The 15455-nt window shown below is 46.6% G+C and overlaps 1 protein-coding gene across 1 annotated transcript; it reads right to left on the reverse strand.

Annotated features, from left to right (window-relative positions):
• On the reverse strand, positions 1-15369 carry RPE65 (retinoid isomerohydrolase RPE65). The gene is made up of 15 exons (XM_055724646.1): positions 14827-15369; positions 8781-10135; positions 8006-8088; positions 7493-7643; positions 6776-6883; positions 6545-6686; positions 5725-5872; positions 5367-5448; positions 4836-4968; positions 4574-4713; positions 3757-3886; positions 2809-2923; positions 2615-2709; positions 2392-2503; positions 1-997 (listed from the first exon to the last, which is right to left on the reverse strand). The coding sequence occupies exons 2-15, from the start codon at positions 8789-8791 to the stop codon at positions 846-848; spliced, it is 1602 nt and encodes a 533-aa protein (XP_055580621.1). The 5' UTR covers positions 8792-10135; positions 14827-15369; the 3' UTR covers positions 1-845.
• Positions 15370-15455: the final 86 nt, after the last annotated feature.

The raw sequence follows: 15455 nt of genomic DNA on the forward strand, positions 1-15455 counted from the left end.
GGAATCCTGGATTTTAAGTCTATAAAGCAATAAGTTTGTATTTTGAATCACAGCCTTTTAGTACATTAGTTTAAAATTTATTTTTTGAAAGGGAAGGCTTAAGCTGAGAGTCTGTAGCACTCTAAGGAAGCAAATTCATCCCAAGCTGTAACAATTGCTTGGCTCTGTTCATATTCATGTTTTAACATTAAATCCAAACCCAAGAAACTGCATTTTGACAAAAGAAATGGGAAAGGGAAAACACATAAGCTAGTGTGTGCGGTATTCAGCCTTAGTAAAGGACAAAATGCTGCCTGCCACGCAGCCGTGGGCCTGCCAGTTCAGATTTCCAGAGCAGCTCTGGAAGGGCTCCACTCAGGTTGCTCTAGGAGATAAGGGAGTGACCAGGAGCAGATTTAAATCCATACTAATACTTCAGTATAAGCTAAAAATTACTTTTTCTCAAAGCACGTAACAGTGCATAGAAGCTGGTCTACATAATGGTACCATGTGAACAAGTATTGAGTTTACACCGTGCTGTCTCATGCATATTTCCCTCTGCTGCAGCTGCAAAGTTTAACTTTGTGAACCCCAAAACCTCCCTGCTGCCACCCAAACTTGTGTTGTTTTAACTGTATAGTTCTTAGCACTGTATGTGTGGGACTTAGGGCCAAGAGTGTATTTGAAAAATATCTGGTTAAGTATTTTAAATAATCATCAACAAAACTGAAATACATGATCTTAATTAAGTAACCATACAAATAAGAAGTGATGTTGAAGGAGTTTAGCTTGAATGCTTGTGAACGGAGACTGCACCTTTTCGGAGCTGGAAGGAACCTAACGCGCTGTGTCGCAGGCAGCAGCGGTCACGCTCTTTTGAAGAGTCCGTGGAAAGTCACGGGGATGTTCACCTCCACTTCAGCCCTGGCCACCTCACTCATGTCTTTGGCGCTCAGGATCAGGAGGTAAGCGGGCTTCGGCCCTGTGCCCGGGCTGATCACGATGCTCAGCACAACCCCTAGAAGGTGAGAAAAACAAGCAGCCTGTCCCAGGTGCGCACACGCTGTGTCCTTCCCTGGGGCTGGGCAAGGTAAGCGTAGCCACCGGCACATGGGGCACCAGTAAATCCTGGTGTTACTGCATGATCAGCAGTTCTGAAGTAGACTCAGATTATTTATTTTTCATACTATTTTGGGTTCTTGCTGTATTTGCCTTGCCAGCCGGGGGTGCTGCAGCACACTAGCTCCTCTAGAGTTTCCTTTTTAAAACAGTGAGAAATGTTTTTATTCTGAAAAGGAATTATGAAAAGCTATCGCAGGGGCTGACGAAAAACATTGCTTACTGGAATAGATATCAAATTTGTCCATTAAGTTCTTCAACATTATGAATTAATTCATAAATTACTTTATAATTCTGCTTCTGAGGTTTAATGTGAGAAGATACCCGTTTCTGGACCCTGGTAGCCCTGTGTGGAATGGATGGGACATCCTAGCTCTTAGGTTGCTTGTTCGTTTGCATACTCTGGGTCTGTCATTGCAGGAGAACCTGGGAACCACCACACACCATAGCCCGTGACAGCGTCAGGCAGCCCTGGGGAAGGTGACAGAAAAGTGAGCATGGAGCCCACTGTTAACTCAGCTTTCAGAGAGGGCTTAAGTCCCAGGAAGCAAGAACGGCTTAAACATTTTCCTAAAATGCATGTTGTCTACTTCAGTTAAGGAAAGCCTTTAAGAGCAAGCTTAAAACCTCTTCATTTCAGTGGGACTTAAGGCCCTGCACAAGCACCTTCCTGAACTGGGAACAGGTAATAGGAAATTTGGTTCTGTATAAACTGGCTCTTAAATTCAGCAGGGTCAAGACCTCTCTCAGCTTCACGTAATCCTGTTCAGGGATGAGGAATTGAGGGAACAAACGGATGTGCTCTCAGGCCGAGTGCTGCCGCTCACCCTCAAAAATAGGTACGGGGCGGGGCTGGGGATGCATGAAGAAATGCGTACGGTGCTTGGCGTGAATAACTATGTGTCCTCAAGTGACAAAGCCTGAATTCACTTCTGTATAAGGAGGATGGGTTGGGAAGAGAAAACACATTTGGTTTAGAAGAGGTTCAAATTTTACAAAGTTCTGCCACCTGGAATTTCTTAAATATTGTAATTTGTGATGGAAAAAGGCTAGGAAATTAGGACAACAGATCATCTAAACCTAGAGGTTCTTTCTCCTTTGTTTTCATTCAGTCTTAATTTTCCCAGATTTCCTCAGAAACATCCCACCAGCGTTAGGACAAGGCACATCTCGTCTGGAAGCTGTCTGCAGGCCCTGCTCCTGCTGCCTCTGACACAGCCTTGTAGACAGCCCCCAGCAGGCAGGCACCAGCTTTCCAAATCCCGATGCTGTTGACCAAAACATGGGTATTACCATCATCTTCCTCCAGGGCATCTGGATGGGAAACGAAGATTGGCTCCGATGGGTAGGAATCCGGCTCCTGCCACACCCAGGTCTCCTTTGTTTTAACATTCAGCTTGCAAAGCTAAAGGGGAGGGGAAAAACCAAAACCCCAACATTTCAGAAATACTCTTTGTTGTCCTTAAACTGAAAGCTGATAGAAAAGACATGCCTCAACCCCTTCACTGATAGTTACCCTGTCTGGGACAAAGTGATTCAGCCCCAGCCCATATGTATACGTGTAAGGTTTCCCACCGTATTTCTTGTAATTGATCTGTGGAAATTCAAAGGCTACAAAAAAAAAAAAGTATATGCATGAGGATTAGTGGAACGTAGAGTGCAGGTGGTACTCTCATTGCTGCTGGCTGTGCTTCAGGCTTGTCATCGTACCATGGCGCGGCCCTGAGAAAATAACTTCTGGCTCCAGCCAGATGGTCTCATCGCTGCGCAGCGTTGCTGTAGCTGTCGTGTAGGGCAGGGTGACCAAGTTCTTGCCCGTGTCAGCCTGAGACAAAGTAAAATATAAAAGAGAAATGAAGAGAGAAATTCCTTAGTCTATTTGCACAGATCAGTTGCAAACTGCATTGTGAAGGCAGCCATGCACAGCAGAGCCTGGTCCGGCTGCAGGGCGGCAGCATGCTCCGGCATGGCTGCGGCTTCCCGTGTAGCAACAGTGCAATAAGAGTGCCTATTGCTAAAACTGTCCTGTACGTCAGCCTTGGCTGTGCTCATAAGCACGCGCATCCCTTTTTACCCCTCATTAAGACATTCAGAGGTTGTCATTAAGCACTGCAATGTAGGGTTGTGCTCTTTGCTTGCTCAGCAACCCAGGCAGCTTTGTAGCTCTGCAAGTGGCTCTGCTGACCTACACTCCCCCCCCCAGCAGCCCTTGACCCACCTGCCAGTGACCACGAGCGGGGGTCACTGGAAAAAAACCCCAGCAGTTGCACGCCAGGAGCATTGCACCGGGCTGGCCGCTTAACGGACCTCACACTGAGTTGGGGCTGGAGGATTTAAGCACACATGCTTGGGCTGCAGCTGTTCCCTTTTCTGCTCCCACCAGTGGCACCCTCTGGGATTAACTGCTTCCCTGCAGTCTGTGCTTTGAACAGTAATGTAGGGAAATGGAATAACAATCAGCTAAAGAAAACAAAAAGTTTCTCTGCACACTCATATTTTTTATAAGTTCCGCTCCCCATTAAAGTGTTTAATTTGAATTAAACGGGGTCAGGCAGAGCACTAGTGGTGCTTGGCCATAAGCCCTGCAGGGGAGTGGCGCAGACACAGGCATCTCTGAGCCCTGCTGGCAGCTGCAGTGGTGCAGAGCCGCGCTGGTACCTTGTCAATGTTCAGGGGCAGCACATATCTGCGGGCTTCAGGCTGCGGGGCTTTCTCTGCCTGTCGTTTCACTTCATCCCAGTTTGCTCGCAAGTTGGCTAAGTAGAGGTAATTGTAAACAAACTCGAACCTGCAGAAAAGTGGCATTACAGACAGAAACAAAGATGGTATTTGCAAGTGGGGAGAATGTCAAACGCAGGTGGTTTTTTTTCCTAAAACCAGGTAGAATAATATGAGTCCTGGTCCAGCTCCTTGGCAGAGCGAGCCGTGTGTGTGTACCATTTCCCTCCTGAGGAAAACCCAGCATGTGCTCGTTCACACTGAGCACCTGGCAGCAGCCGCCAGTATAAGCTCAGCTCAGGGTGTCCCAGGGGTCAGGCATCGCCGTTTCAGTGCTACATTTCTCTTGTTTACATGAAAAGCAGCATTCAAACCTCAACCAGATCCTGCTCCTTGGAGCCCCAGGAGCCAAAATAGCATCAGCCCTTTGGCAGTCTCTAACATTTATTAAAGGTAAAGGCAAATTAAAGATAAAGATCAAATTTTTCTTGGACAATGGGTTTCAAACAGGCTCTCTGCACCTCTGGATAACTTCCACACTGTGTAGTTTACGCCTCACTATATGTTAATATTCAGACAGGTTGGAGGATGTTGATGCGAGAGCCAGAGATGACTGCAATGGGGAAGGGATGTGCCAGCACAGGGACTGGTGTGTCAGGCACTGGGACTCCACTGGCCCCCCATCAGCTCATGCAGGTGGAGGCGCGATGCCACAGGGACCCTCGGCCGCCTCCAGCTTGGCATTGCCAAGACTCACCCCTTCCAGGTGCAGAGGTCAACGATCAGAAATCCGTTATCTTCATAGGTGTTAATGTGATGGAAGAGGTTGAAGGCCGAGGTGCGGTATTTGATGTTGAGGAGCCTGCCTTTCTTTTTCTCTGCCACATGAAGCCAGACCTGAAAAGCAAGCACCAGCTTGGTTTAAGCTCAGAGAAACGAAGGTGGAACCAATATGATGGACCTCGCAGTCCAGGGCTGGCTGCCCAGTACAGCCCAGTTCAGTACAACCAGCCACTTACCCCCATGGTTTCGTTGGACTCAAAGCAGTCCATGTAGTTGGCTCCCCAAAGACTCCAGGAGGAGAGGAACTTGAGGAGGTTGATTTTCACTGGTGTTTCAACAAAGACTATGTAGTTTGAAGTCAGCCCAAAGCTGTTTGGAAACATATGGGGAGCACATCAGGCTCACTAGTTAGTTTGGGCAAAAGCCATGTAGTAGTTTGCCTTACGCGCTGAATACATGTGGATCATCACTTAAAACAACAGGAATATAAACATCCCAATTTTGATAAATCAGCTGATTTTAGTTGCTGATTACATGCGAGAACAAGCCCTGTGGGCCATTTTGTAGAGCGTGCAACGCCAGCAACACTGTACACGCGTTCCCCACCCATGTGTGCTTGCAGAAATAACAGGACTCCGTCAGACTGCGCTCGCTTGCTCCGAGCAGCTGCGTTGCCGCGGGAACACGCCACGTGGCACATGTGAGCAGCATCCCTGCCATCTTGTCAGTTGGCCTGCACTGCTGTCCGCTGACCCACGAAACATTACCTGTGAACGTAAGAGGGCTTAAACCTGTCGCTGCAAGGGAACTGCACCACCACCTCCGACTTGTTCATCGGGTCTTCCTTGTCTGGAACGGGACAGTTGAAGGGTTATGGAGGGTTTCACCTGCACTCAGTCTGTATTTATAGTGTTTACCCAGCAAGTTTCTGCCTTTAACACAAAGGAAGTTCATGATTTCAAAACCACTTTGAAGTGGTTTAAAGATAACATTTCTGTTACTTAGAAAAGCAAAATTTAAATAAGATTTTAAAAAGTTAACTTGATGAAAAAACTGTTTGAAGGACAAAACCCCATGATTTATAGCAAGGTTTTCTCAGTTTGCTCAGAGCTGGGATTAACAGACCTGCCTGAAGTGGAGGAATCCGTATGATGTTATAGGCAAGCGCAAAGTTTTTTCCAAAGCAATTGCCAATGTTGTAAACCGTCCCGTCGTTTTCAATGTGGGGATGAGCAGTTGCCCCATTGACGGACACGTATTTACAGAGATCCACCTGAAGAACAAGATGGAGAAAGTCAGGAGCTTTCTTGGCAGGAGGTAGGAAGTCACCGGCTCTGCCGGGCATTGCAGGTCCATACACCCGTGCTTCAGATGTGGGAATTTCTTCTCTAAGCCCAAATCACCGTCTGTTCTGTGAAAAGGAGAAGAGCGGCAAAGCCAAGCTATTTGAGACGGTCAGGTGAGCTGATACGGTGGCAGGGAGAGGTTCGGGATCCTGGGGTCCAAAAGGAAAGGCTCCACAGGCTGGACGTTAGTAACACAGCAAAGAAAAAACATCAAAACACACATTCTGCATTACATACAGTTCTTCAAGGTAAACACAGCTCAGCTCCAGTATCAATGAAGGCAGCTCTGGTAGGAGCCCTCCAGCTGCAGTCCCCTTTGGCCAGGCTGCATCTAGCTCCGGTTTGCTAAGCCTAACCCAAGCATGAGGATATGGACCCCAGACCCCCATTGCTTCCTAATTAAATATTACTAGAGCAGCAGCAGGTTCATTTACAAGCTCATTCTGACTCTGCTCTCATTAATCCTCACAGCTGGCTTCGTTTCTGCATCATCTCCCTCACAAACCCCAACTCTTGCTGTGTCGTAAGAGGCTGCTATTAGAAGTTTTCATTTTTATCTTACTCCTCCACATATTTAGAAGCACAGTACAAAGACCCACCTGCTTAATTGTCTCTAACGTATCTGGGTTAATTTTGGTTATGAAGTTGGTCTCAGTACAAGCATAGTAATCTTCACCAACAGGGTAGACATTAACGAGGGCGTTATCAGTGACCTCCACACCTTTGAAGTATGAGAAAAACCTGAGCAGAGAAAATTGACAGGGAATCAGCATCTTGGAAGTGGAAGCACCGTAGGACATCGCTGCAACATCTACACAACCCCAAGGTACCTGGAAAAGATGTTCTTGCATGGGTCTGGGTATGCATAGGTGCCAAATTCTGTTATCACGATCCTTTTTTCGGTCATCGCTCTCACGTAAGCATCAGTCCTGACAAACCTGGGGAGGGTGGGGACAAGAAGGCACGTGACAGGTATAGCTGTAAAACCACAATGGACTGTGCAATTAAAATACGAATATTCTTGCGATGAGTCTCATAAGACCTCTGAAAGCTGCAGGTCGCTGCAGCCTCACATTGCACCTGGAGCACGTGGGGTCCAGCAGCCACCCCCGCACTGTGGCACCAGGAAGGGATGGCTGGTGGAGAGCTGAAGCTGATGGGGAATCCAGTGTTTTCTCTAAATATTCTGCTCCAAACACCTGAAAGCTGATAGCTCAGCAGCTTTTAACTGGAAACACATTCTGGTTTTCAGACAGTGATGTCATTCTGTCACTGACTGCAGCTACATCAGCCCTCCCTGCCCTCCTCTTCCAGATGTTTTGTAATCTGCACAAAAAGTTGCATTTCTGCTAACTACGAGAAAGTTTCAGTTATTTTTGGCTGGTTTTAGTGATCTCACCGTTAGAGCTCTTCCAATAACCGCACGGACTTGAAATAACTGGCACCTCCCACATGCTGGGCAGCAGAGCCTGTCCCCAGCACTTACAGTTAAGCAAATGCTTCGGTTTTGGGTTTGGTTTTTTTTTTCTTGAAAAATTGCAACGTACCTTCGGTGGTAGGTAACGTGCCCCTCCTTGAAGTCGAACTTGTGGAGGAGCGCCTGGCCATCGAAGAGGTGGTAGAAGGGCTCTGCACCCACCTCGAACAAGCCAGGACCACATCTTAGGAGGCTTCCTCGCAGCCAGGTGGGAATCCTGCCTGCAGAAGATGCAGCATTGGTATGTGCACAGCCCACGGCAAATCAGACCAAGTAATTTTTACTCCATCAACAAAAAGAACAAGACTTCAAACTTTTTTTTTATATGTATCAAACTTTGTTTTTAAACATGCATGACCTCTTTGGTTTTCTTCACCTATGCACCTACTGTAGACCAAGACGGTCAGTATTGAAATGCCTAAAGATCCCTCCTCCAGCCTGTCCTTTCTCTACCCCAAAATGCACCAGCCCCGTTATGTTCTTCACCGCCGACCCTGTGCTTCTGAAGCCTCCCAGCTCTGATGGCCCACGAACTCCCAAGAGCAAAAGCTGGGCAGAAGCAGCCCAGGGAGCCCACACCAACCTGTGACGTGGGCGGTCACTGGAGAGGACAGCTCCTCCACGGTCTCAAAGAGCTTCTTGTAGCCTCCAGCGGGATGCTCAACTCTGAAAGGGCCAGTGGACCTGAGGTTAGCCCAGTGGCGGGATAGCTTTGGAAACCCTCTCCCTCAGAGGTTTTGTTTCTGGATGGACTGATCTGTGACTTGCAAATAACGTGAGAGATCAGGAGGGACAAGCACCAGCCTTCATGGGGGAAAGGCTCTGAGGGCTTTGACCAGCAACGACAGCTGCCTACAAACTGTCCTCAGCACATGGCAGAACAGGGAACACCGACGGAACAGCCTGTGCTGCAGCCCTGCAGGCAAACATCCTCACCCAACGGACAAATTCAGGATATTCTGAATCGTCAGGAAGCATAATCCAATTTGTATCTTCCAGGACTTGGATAAACATGGTTTTCCCCCCCCTTTTTTTTTTTTTTTTCTTTAAAGCAAAGTATAGCTGAGAATTATGTTCCAATTTTATCTACTGCAGAGCATGCAAAGACACACCAGACACAGGCCGCTGTACTGCAAAGTACAGACCATCCTCTGGTACCCAGAGGTGAGCCTGTCCCCAGGCCAGAATCATGCTTTGGCACGGGCTGTACCAGCACGGACACCAGTGCCCCCCCCCCCCGAGCCCTCCCCTGTGCACTGCACTGACCCCCAGCCTCGCAGCAAGCCCCCGGCCAACGCTGCACTGTGACAGCTGCCAGAGACTTGCTCCTACAGAGAGAAGCCCATAGGAATACTCACTGGCTGTACATTTTCTCCCTGATGAAGGGCCTGGGCCTCCAGCAGCCAAGCACGCAGCGAGAGCTGTGTGTGGGGTATTTATGGGGTGCTGAGCCCTGCCGAGGGGAGCCCCGTATCTGAAACCACCCCCACCAATGAGCGCACCCTGGGAACAGAGCGAGCTTTCACCACCAAAATCCTCCCTGGGCTTTGAGAGGTTTTGTTTTGCTGTTCACACAAAAAAGGGCTTTGAATGTTTTTCTGAGACCTAAATTCTTCCCAAGCAGAAGTGATTACAAAGGAAAAAAAACAGCAGAAAGGAGTGAAATGGAGCGAGCTGGAGTCGCGCCGCTGGGCGCTTGGCATGGCCGCCCAGCCCTTCACTGGCACCCTGTGCCACGGGGAGACCTTCCCAGAGCCGGCACAGGCTGAGGGCAGCAAGGAACCGATCTGTCCTGCTAGGGCCCCGCAGTCCCGTGTAACAGAGCACTCCCCTGCACCTGGCCGCCTGCCAGCTGAGGATGGCGCTTCGCCTAGGAGCCACACGGTATTAGAGACACCAATGAGAATGTGTCAGTGTCAAAATGATCATTCCTAGCTCCCGTACACATCAGCCACCAGCTTTTCCCTCTATCCTGGGCTTCTGTAGAAGCCTCTCTTTGCCGGCTTCAGCACATTGGCACGAGTACAGCAAGACTTAAAGTGCTACCTGCCAGCTGGGAGGGCATCAGGGAGCACCGTCACCCACTGCTACTGTACATCGCTGTCCACTTACCACCACTGTCTCCCCCTCTCCTCCCACTCCTTTTATTTAGCAGTTTCAGTGCAGTGGCATGTGCTGGCAGCTCCAGTTGCTGCACAAGGCAGATTTCTTACGACTTAATGCACATAAAGTAGTGTTTTTACACGGGTTGTTAACAGCCCTACGCGCTCAGAAAGATGTCAAACCTGATGGTTGTTTGTTTTACACAAAGCACAGTGGCCACCGTCAGAGGTGGCCCGAAGATCACTTTAAGAAACGGCCTCTAGTAAGAGTAAACATTTATGAAAACAACAGTGCGGTAAAGAGTAATTTCAAAGATTAACAGGATTAGAAAGATTACTGCTCCCCCCCTCACAGGTAGCCTGTAGTACGGGATGGAGATATTTCCTAATACCACGTACATTCAGGTAATCTTCCCATACAAAGAGCAGCTGGGCTCCGGTGATGAAAACTGTGGTGAAAGGAGAAAACTGGACATTAAACAGCCCCCGTGTTCTATCAGCCACTACAGCCGTGACGTGAAAGGTAGGCTCCTTCCTGCGTTGCTTTTGTATGTTTTCTTTTTGTGAGGGAGTGTTTCCTTCTGGCCTGAGGGTTCATTTAAGGCTTCCAACTGAAAAACAAGATATCGAATTGAGCATTCATGAGCTCTTTGACTGAGGCCTCCAGTTAACCCTTTAAATTAAACCACCATAATTACATGGTAATTTGTCTGTGGAAGCATCCCAGCAATAAACATATTCAATATAAACCCGTGTGCAAACTCAAGGCCTCATAACAGTGCAAATAATGCGGAAATTTTTAATTAACCCCCGGATAAAAGCTCAAACCAGCATCTTAATCTTTAATGTCATGAAAATTCAGTGTTTCCATGGCGACGGCATCTTCCCAGGCCCCATCCTTCTCCAGTGAGCTCCGGAGGCAGACATCCAAAAATGTTGCTGGCCCCCCACACCAGCAGCACGGTTTTCGTCCTGCATCTTACCAGCACCAAGAATGATTCTCAGACTTGGTGGCAAGTTAGAAGAAGGATGGCCAGCACAGGCAGAATCCAGCCCCCACGGCTCTCCTTCCTTTTTGCTCAGCACTGCTTGAACAGCATCTGCCCACCAGGGCCCCCTCCCCAGGACCCCGACCAGAAAGGATGAGCCGGATCGGCTGCTCAGACAGGTTTGGCCTTGATCCTTTAGACTGGTATGGGAAGATACGATTCAAAGAGCACTCTGCTATTGTATTTCCTGTTGCAGAGCCTGGAGGTATTCAAGACTCAACGTGGCCCTGAGTAACCCAGTTTAGTTAGACCCATTTTAAACACGTTTGGGGCTAAATCAGAAATCAGACTAGAGATAAAGAAAAAAATTTTTTACACGGAGGGTGGTGAGGCACTTGCACAGGCTGTCCGGAGAAGCTGTGGGTGCCCCATTACTGGAAATATTCAAAGCCAGGCTGGACTGGGCTTGGAGCAACCTCGTCCAGCAGGTGTCCCTGCCTGTGGCAGGGGGTTGGACTAGATGAGCTGTAAATGTCCCTTCTGACCCAAATGATTTATGATTCTATGGTAAATGACCTCTGAAGCTCCCTTCCCATCAAAATTATGAACCTATGATTTTCAGTCTTTCCCCCTCCCCTTCAAGTATTAAATTTGCCACTTCTCTCTGTCTGCTGCCCACATACAGTCAGATTTGGAGTACACAGTTGCATCACAGCTCAACACTGAGATTACCCATTAACATTTTATCCATGTAACATCCTGGGTTTTTTCTGCTGGTTGCTTTCTTGGAATTACTGGGTGCTACTGCATTATACGGCTACCAATGCATTATAAAACTGTTCTTCCTTGCAACTAATACAATAAAAATAAGTTATTGGCACTAATTAGCAAAAAAAGGTGCTGCTAAGCACAAGTAGCAGCATCTCATCCTGCCTTTCTCTGCAGGAAAGGGAGGCAATAGGTTTGTTTACACCTGACTGCCAGCAGACCAGGCGGTATTGCAGAGGGCAATCACAAATAATAGCTCTAAAACACTTAAGCAAAAGAGAAGAGAGTTTTGAATCTGTGTATGCAAGACAGTAAGCACATGTCAAAATCCCAAATGGCCAACTGTAACTGCATCTGAATTGGTCACGTGCTGAGGGAACAGCTCCTGGTTTGCCCAAGACAGCATTTATGAGAGCTAACCAGCACTAGGAATGACACCTCTACTGAACATGGTTTTGAATAAATATAGTCCATTGCAAGTGAACAAAAATACTCAAATGAAAGTCAAGGTAAAATAGTCTAAACAGTTCATGTGAGCTTGCTTCTCATGTAATAGAATTATAAAAGACAGTGTGTACTGTGGCTTTTTAATTAAGAGACTGGAAATTGTGAACCAGCCCCAGGCCCCTTGACCCACCCCAGCCTACCGCCTCAGAGGAGAGAGAGGGAGCAAAGCCCAGTAAAACTACTGCCTAAGTCCCCAGCGCGAAATCCTCACCAGCACCACATACGGTTTGGTGCTGGACCCTGACAACGTTTTCTTCTCTCTAGTCAGTGTAAGGCAACCATGAATCCTTACAGTGCTGGTTTTCACAGGCAATTCTGCTGCACCACATTGTGCACAGCCAATAGATTGCAGGCAACTGCGCACTCACTGCTGAACTGTTCCCCATGCAGAATTGCAATGTGGTACTTAAAAAAAAAAACAACAAAGGCTTCCATAAAAAAATCAATACATAAATATTTATACAAATATAAAAGGCTTCCATAAAAAAATTAACTCAGAAGAAAATGATAGCTTGAAGAAAGGTTTCAGTTTAAATTTAAATTTGTATCTGTCATTTATTTGGAATGTTTTAATTGTCCCACAGCTAGTCAATTTGTCTATTTATTCACAATTTTGTTAAGTTCCGTCAAAACCCCAGACGGGAACATTAAATAACATGGATCAAGAACTCTGAATAATGAGAATAGTCCTTTGAAAGCTAAATCCTAAGAAACGCGAGCTTCTTGCCTAATAAGTTGCTTAACTAGAATACATAAATAAATAAAGCATTTATGCAACACTTAACAGGTTGAGTTATTAGAAGCAAGCTTAGACAGGTACTGGGTTTTTAAAAGTAATTCCTCTTCTGTACACCTGTAGTCAATGTCACCTACTATATGACTATTATCTACAGGACATTAAAGCATTGCTAATACAGGCTAAAACTGGGCTAATCTTGGTTTCTCACTTACAAAGCCTTCCTCCCCAGGAGAAAGAGCAAAATGATATATTACAAAACATGCATGGTGCCAGAAATAACCCAGTTAGCAGAAAGTTTCCGCACTAACCCCCTACTCCTGCAAAGCTAACATAAGACTAATTTAGTATAAACAAAATTGTGTGTATATATTTAATGTACACTTAAGTATCACATGCAGAATGGGAAGGTGTGTTTGCCTCATTTTCCAGGGAAGATAACCTGAGAGAACAGTAGTCTCATGGTTGCAGACCATAGCAGTTACATACCAAGATGTCACAGAATCACAGCATGGTTTGGGTTGGCAGGGACCTCCAAGACCACCCAGTCCCACCCCCCACCACAGGCAGGGACCCCTCCCCCCAGCCCAGGCTGCTCCCAGCCCCGTCCAGCCTGGCCTTGAGCCCTGCCAGGGATGGGGCACCCACAGCTGCTCCGGGCAGCCTGGGCCAGCGCCTCGCCACCCTCACAGTAAAGAATTTCTTGCCAATATGTACCCTAAATCTACCCTCTTTTAACTTAAAGCCATCCCCCATCATCCTATCCCTACATGCCCTTTGTAAAAAGTCTGCCTCCAGCTTTCTCGTAGCTCTCGTTTAGGTTTTGTCAAGTGTATATCAATTATCAAAGTGACAATCCTCAACCAAAACCCTCATCTGTAACACCAAAGTATCTGACACAGTCTATGAACTTGTACGAAACTACTGTGGAGCCTCCCCATGAGATGCCAAAATTACCCAAACCAGGTAAAGAGATAAGTAGCCAAGATCTGCTTTAATTTTAATTTTGATGACTGGTTTTACGACAGTTACTGTAAGAGCCTGCGCATGCAGGCACAACAACAATTCGGCATCTTGTCCTAGGAATGAGCAAGACATCACAACAAAGCACGAAGGATTCTGCCTGCACTGCACAGCCCAGAACTCTGCAAGGTAACTGAACAAGGTAGCAGATAACCAAACAGCTCTCACAAAGGAAAAGCACTCATCTCTCTAAAAGACCTAATTCCATAAAGCACAAAACTGCTTGATGTAGAGGAATGAAGGCAGAGGGTTGATCAGCACTGATAACACGCAGCTGTGGCCTTGCCTCAGCGGCAGTGGGTTGGTGGACATGGATGATGTGCAGCTGTAGCTCCTTCCTGCTAAGTGGTTAAATAGCCCTGAGGAGTGTGGGAGAGGGGGTCAGATGGAGGAGTGGGGTGGTCTGACCTCTGGAGGAAGGAGCTACAGCACAGACAGTAGAATCTGACCAACAGTAAAGCCTTGTTGCAGCCTACTAGTCTGTGCTGCAACAATTGGTGCCCCATGTGAGGCTGACCGAGTTGGACTCCGACTACAACAGCTTAATAAAAAATAAAACCCCCAAAACCCTAAAGTGAAAACAGTCGGACTTCAGTGTGTTCTCCAGTCCAACACTTGCAGCGCATCCCTTCCATTTTCCTGCAAATACAGCCAAAACAAGCAGTTTAAAAATCATCTCAAAGCAGTATTACAACTGAAGTGTAACAGAGACACAAATTCCTCACAACAAAACCCGATTTCGACACTGTTCCAAATGCAGAATAATTTCAGTGTATGGCACTTTACCGATTGTGACGATATGAGCTTAAAGAAACCCTTAACTGAAAAGCAGTGGGAAAGCATTATGCAGAAGAGGAGGAATCCACCTATCAGCCCGGTTACACGAGGGACAGGTCACAGCTTGGACAGGGCCCTGACAAGCGATCAGACCAACCTGAGAAGTTCAAGCACAGCAACACATGAACAGCAAACATCTGAGACCTGGAATTGTGTATGTATGGCTAACAAAGCCCAGCACAGCCAGCACTTCATAAAGGAGACAGACATTGTTCCTCCCTTTGGCACGGTATTGGAATACACAAAAAATACTGGATATTAACAGAATTTACAGAAATTATTTATTTTATGCGATAGCCTCATTTCCTCCAAGGACCTTCAGCTCATGACAAGATGAGAGAATGTGCTCAGAGCAAGCAGCAGATCCATTAGTGCTCCTACTTGCAGGATATGTTCTATAAAAACCTCCTCACACATAACTTGAAATTGTTGCAGTACATACTAGTCATGTTTCCAGATCACATGCAACAGCATCCACAGGTCTCATGGCAGAGCTTATGCTTGGCATGTTGGCAGACTACAGCTCCAAATCACATCTTTCCAAAACAACAATACTTTTGATATATTAAGGAAGCCTTAAAGGTGCATTCATCTTTTTGCCACTATTTTTAGCCTGTTAAGAGGAAAGGGATTTTTTTCATTACATCTTATTTAAAATTCTCTTGGGCACCCAGGCTATACACCTACATACTATGAGCATTTCTTTGGGAAAAAACAAACAACAGGATTTCAGGCTTTTTTTTTTATGGATGCAAATACGCAGGAGAAAAGCACCCATTTTTTTCCCAGCCCAGTACCAAACACTAACATCACTCACCACTTGTGACTAATTAGATTTTTGCTTGGATCATATCTGTCTAAATATTAAGCTGGGATCTCCTTTATGAAAACACTTTGAATTATTCTCTCACAAAAATACTCACAGATTTATACTCCTCTGCGGGAGCCTCGGCTCCACCAGAATTAATAAACAGACTCTTAATTCTGAAAACAAAATAGGAATATTTAGTGTATTCCAATTCTATTCATTGTCATTCACATATCATCCATCACTTTTTCATTTTGAGAAAT

Source organism: Falco cherrug, chromosome 12 (genome assembly GCF_023634085.1).
Source record: "Falco cherrug isolate bFalChe1 chromosome 12, bFalChe1.pri, whole genome shotgun sequence".
In the NCBI taxonomy this organism is placed as follows: domain Eukaryota; kingdom Metazoa; phylum Chordata; class Aves; order Falconiformes; family Falconidae; genus Falco; species Falco cherrug.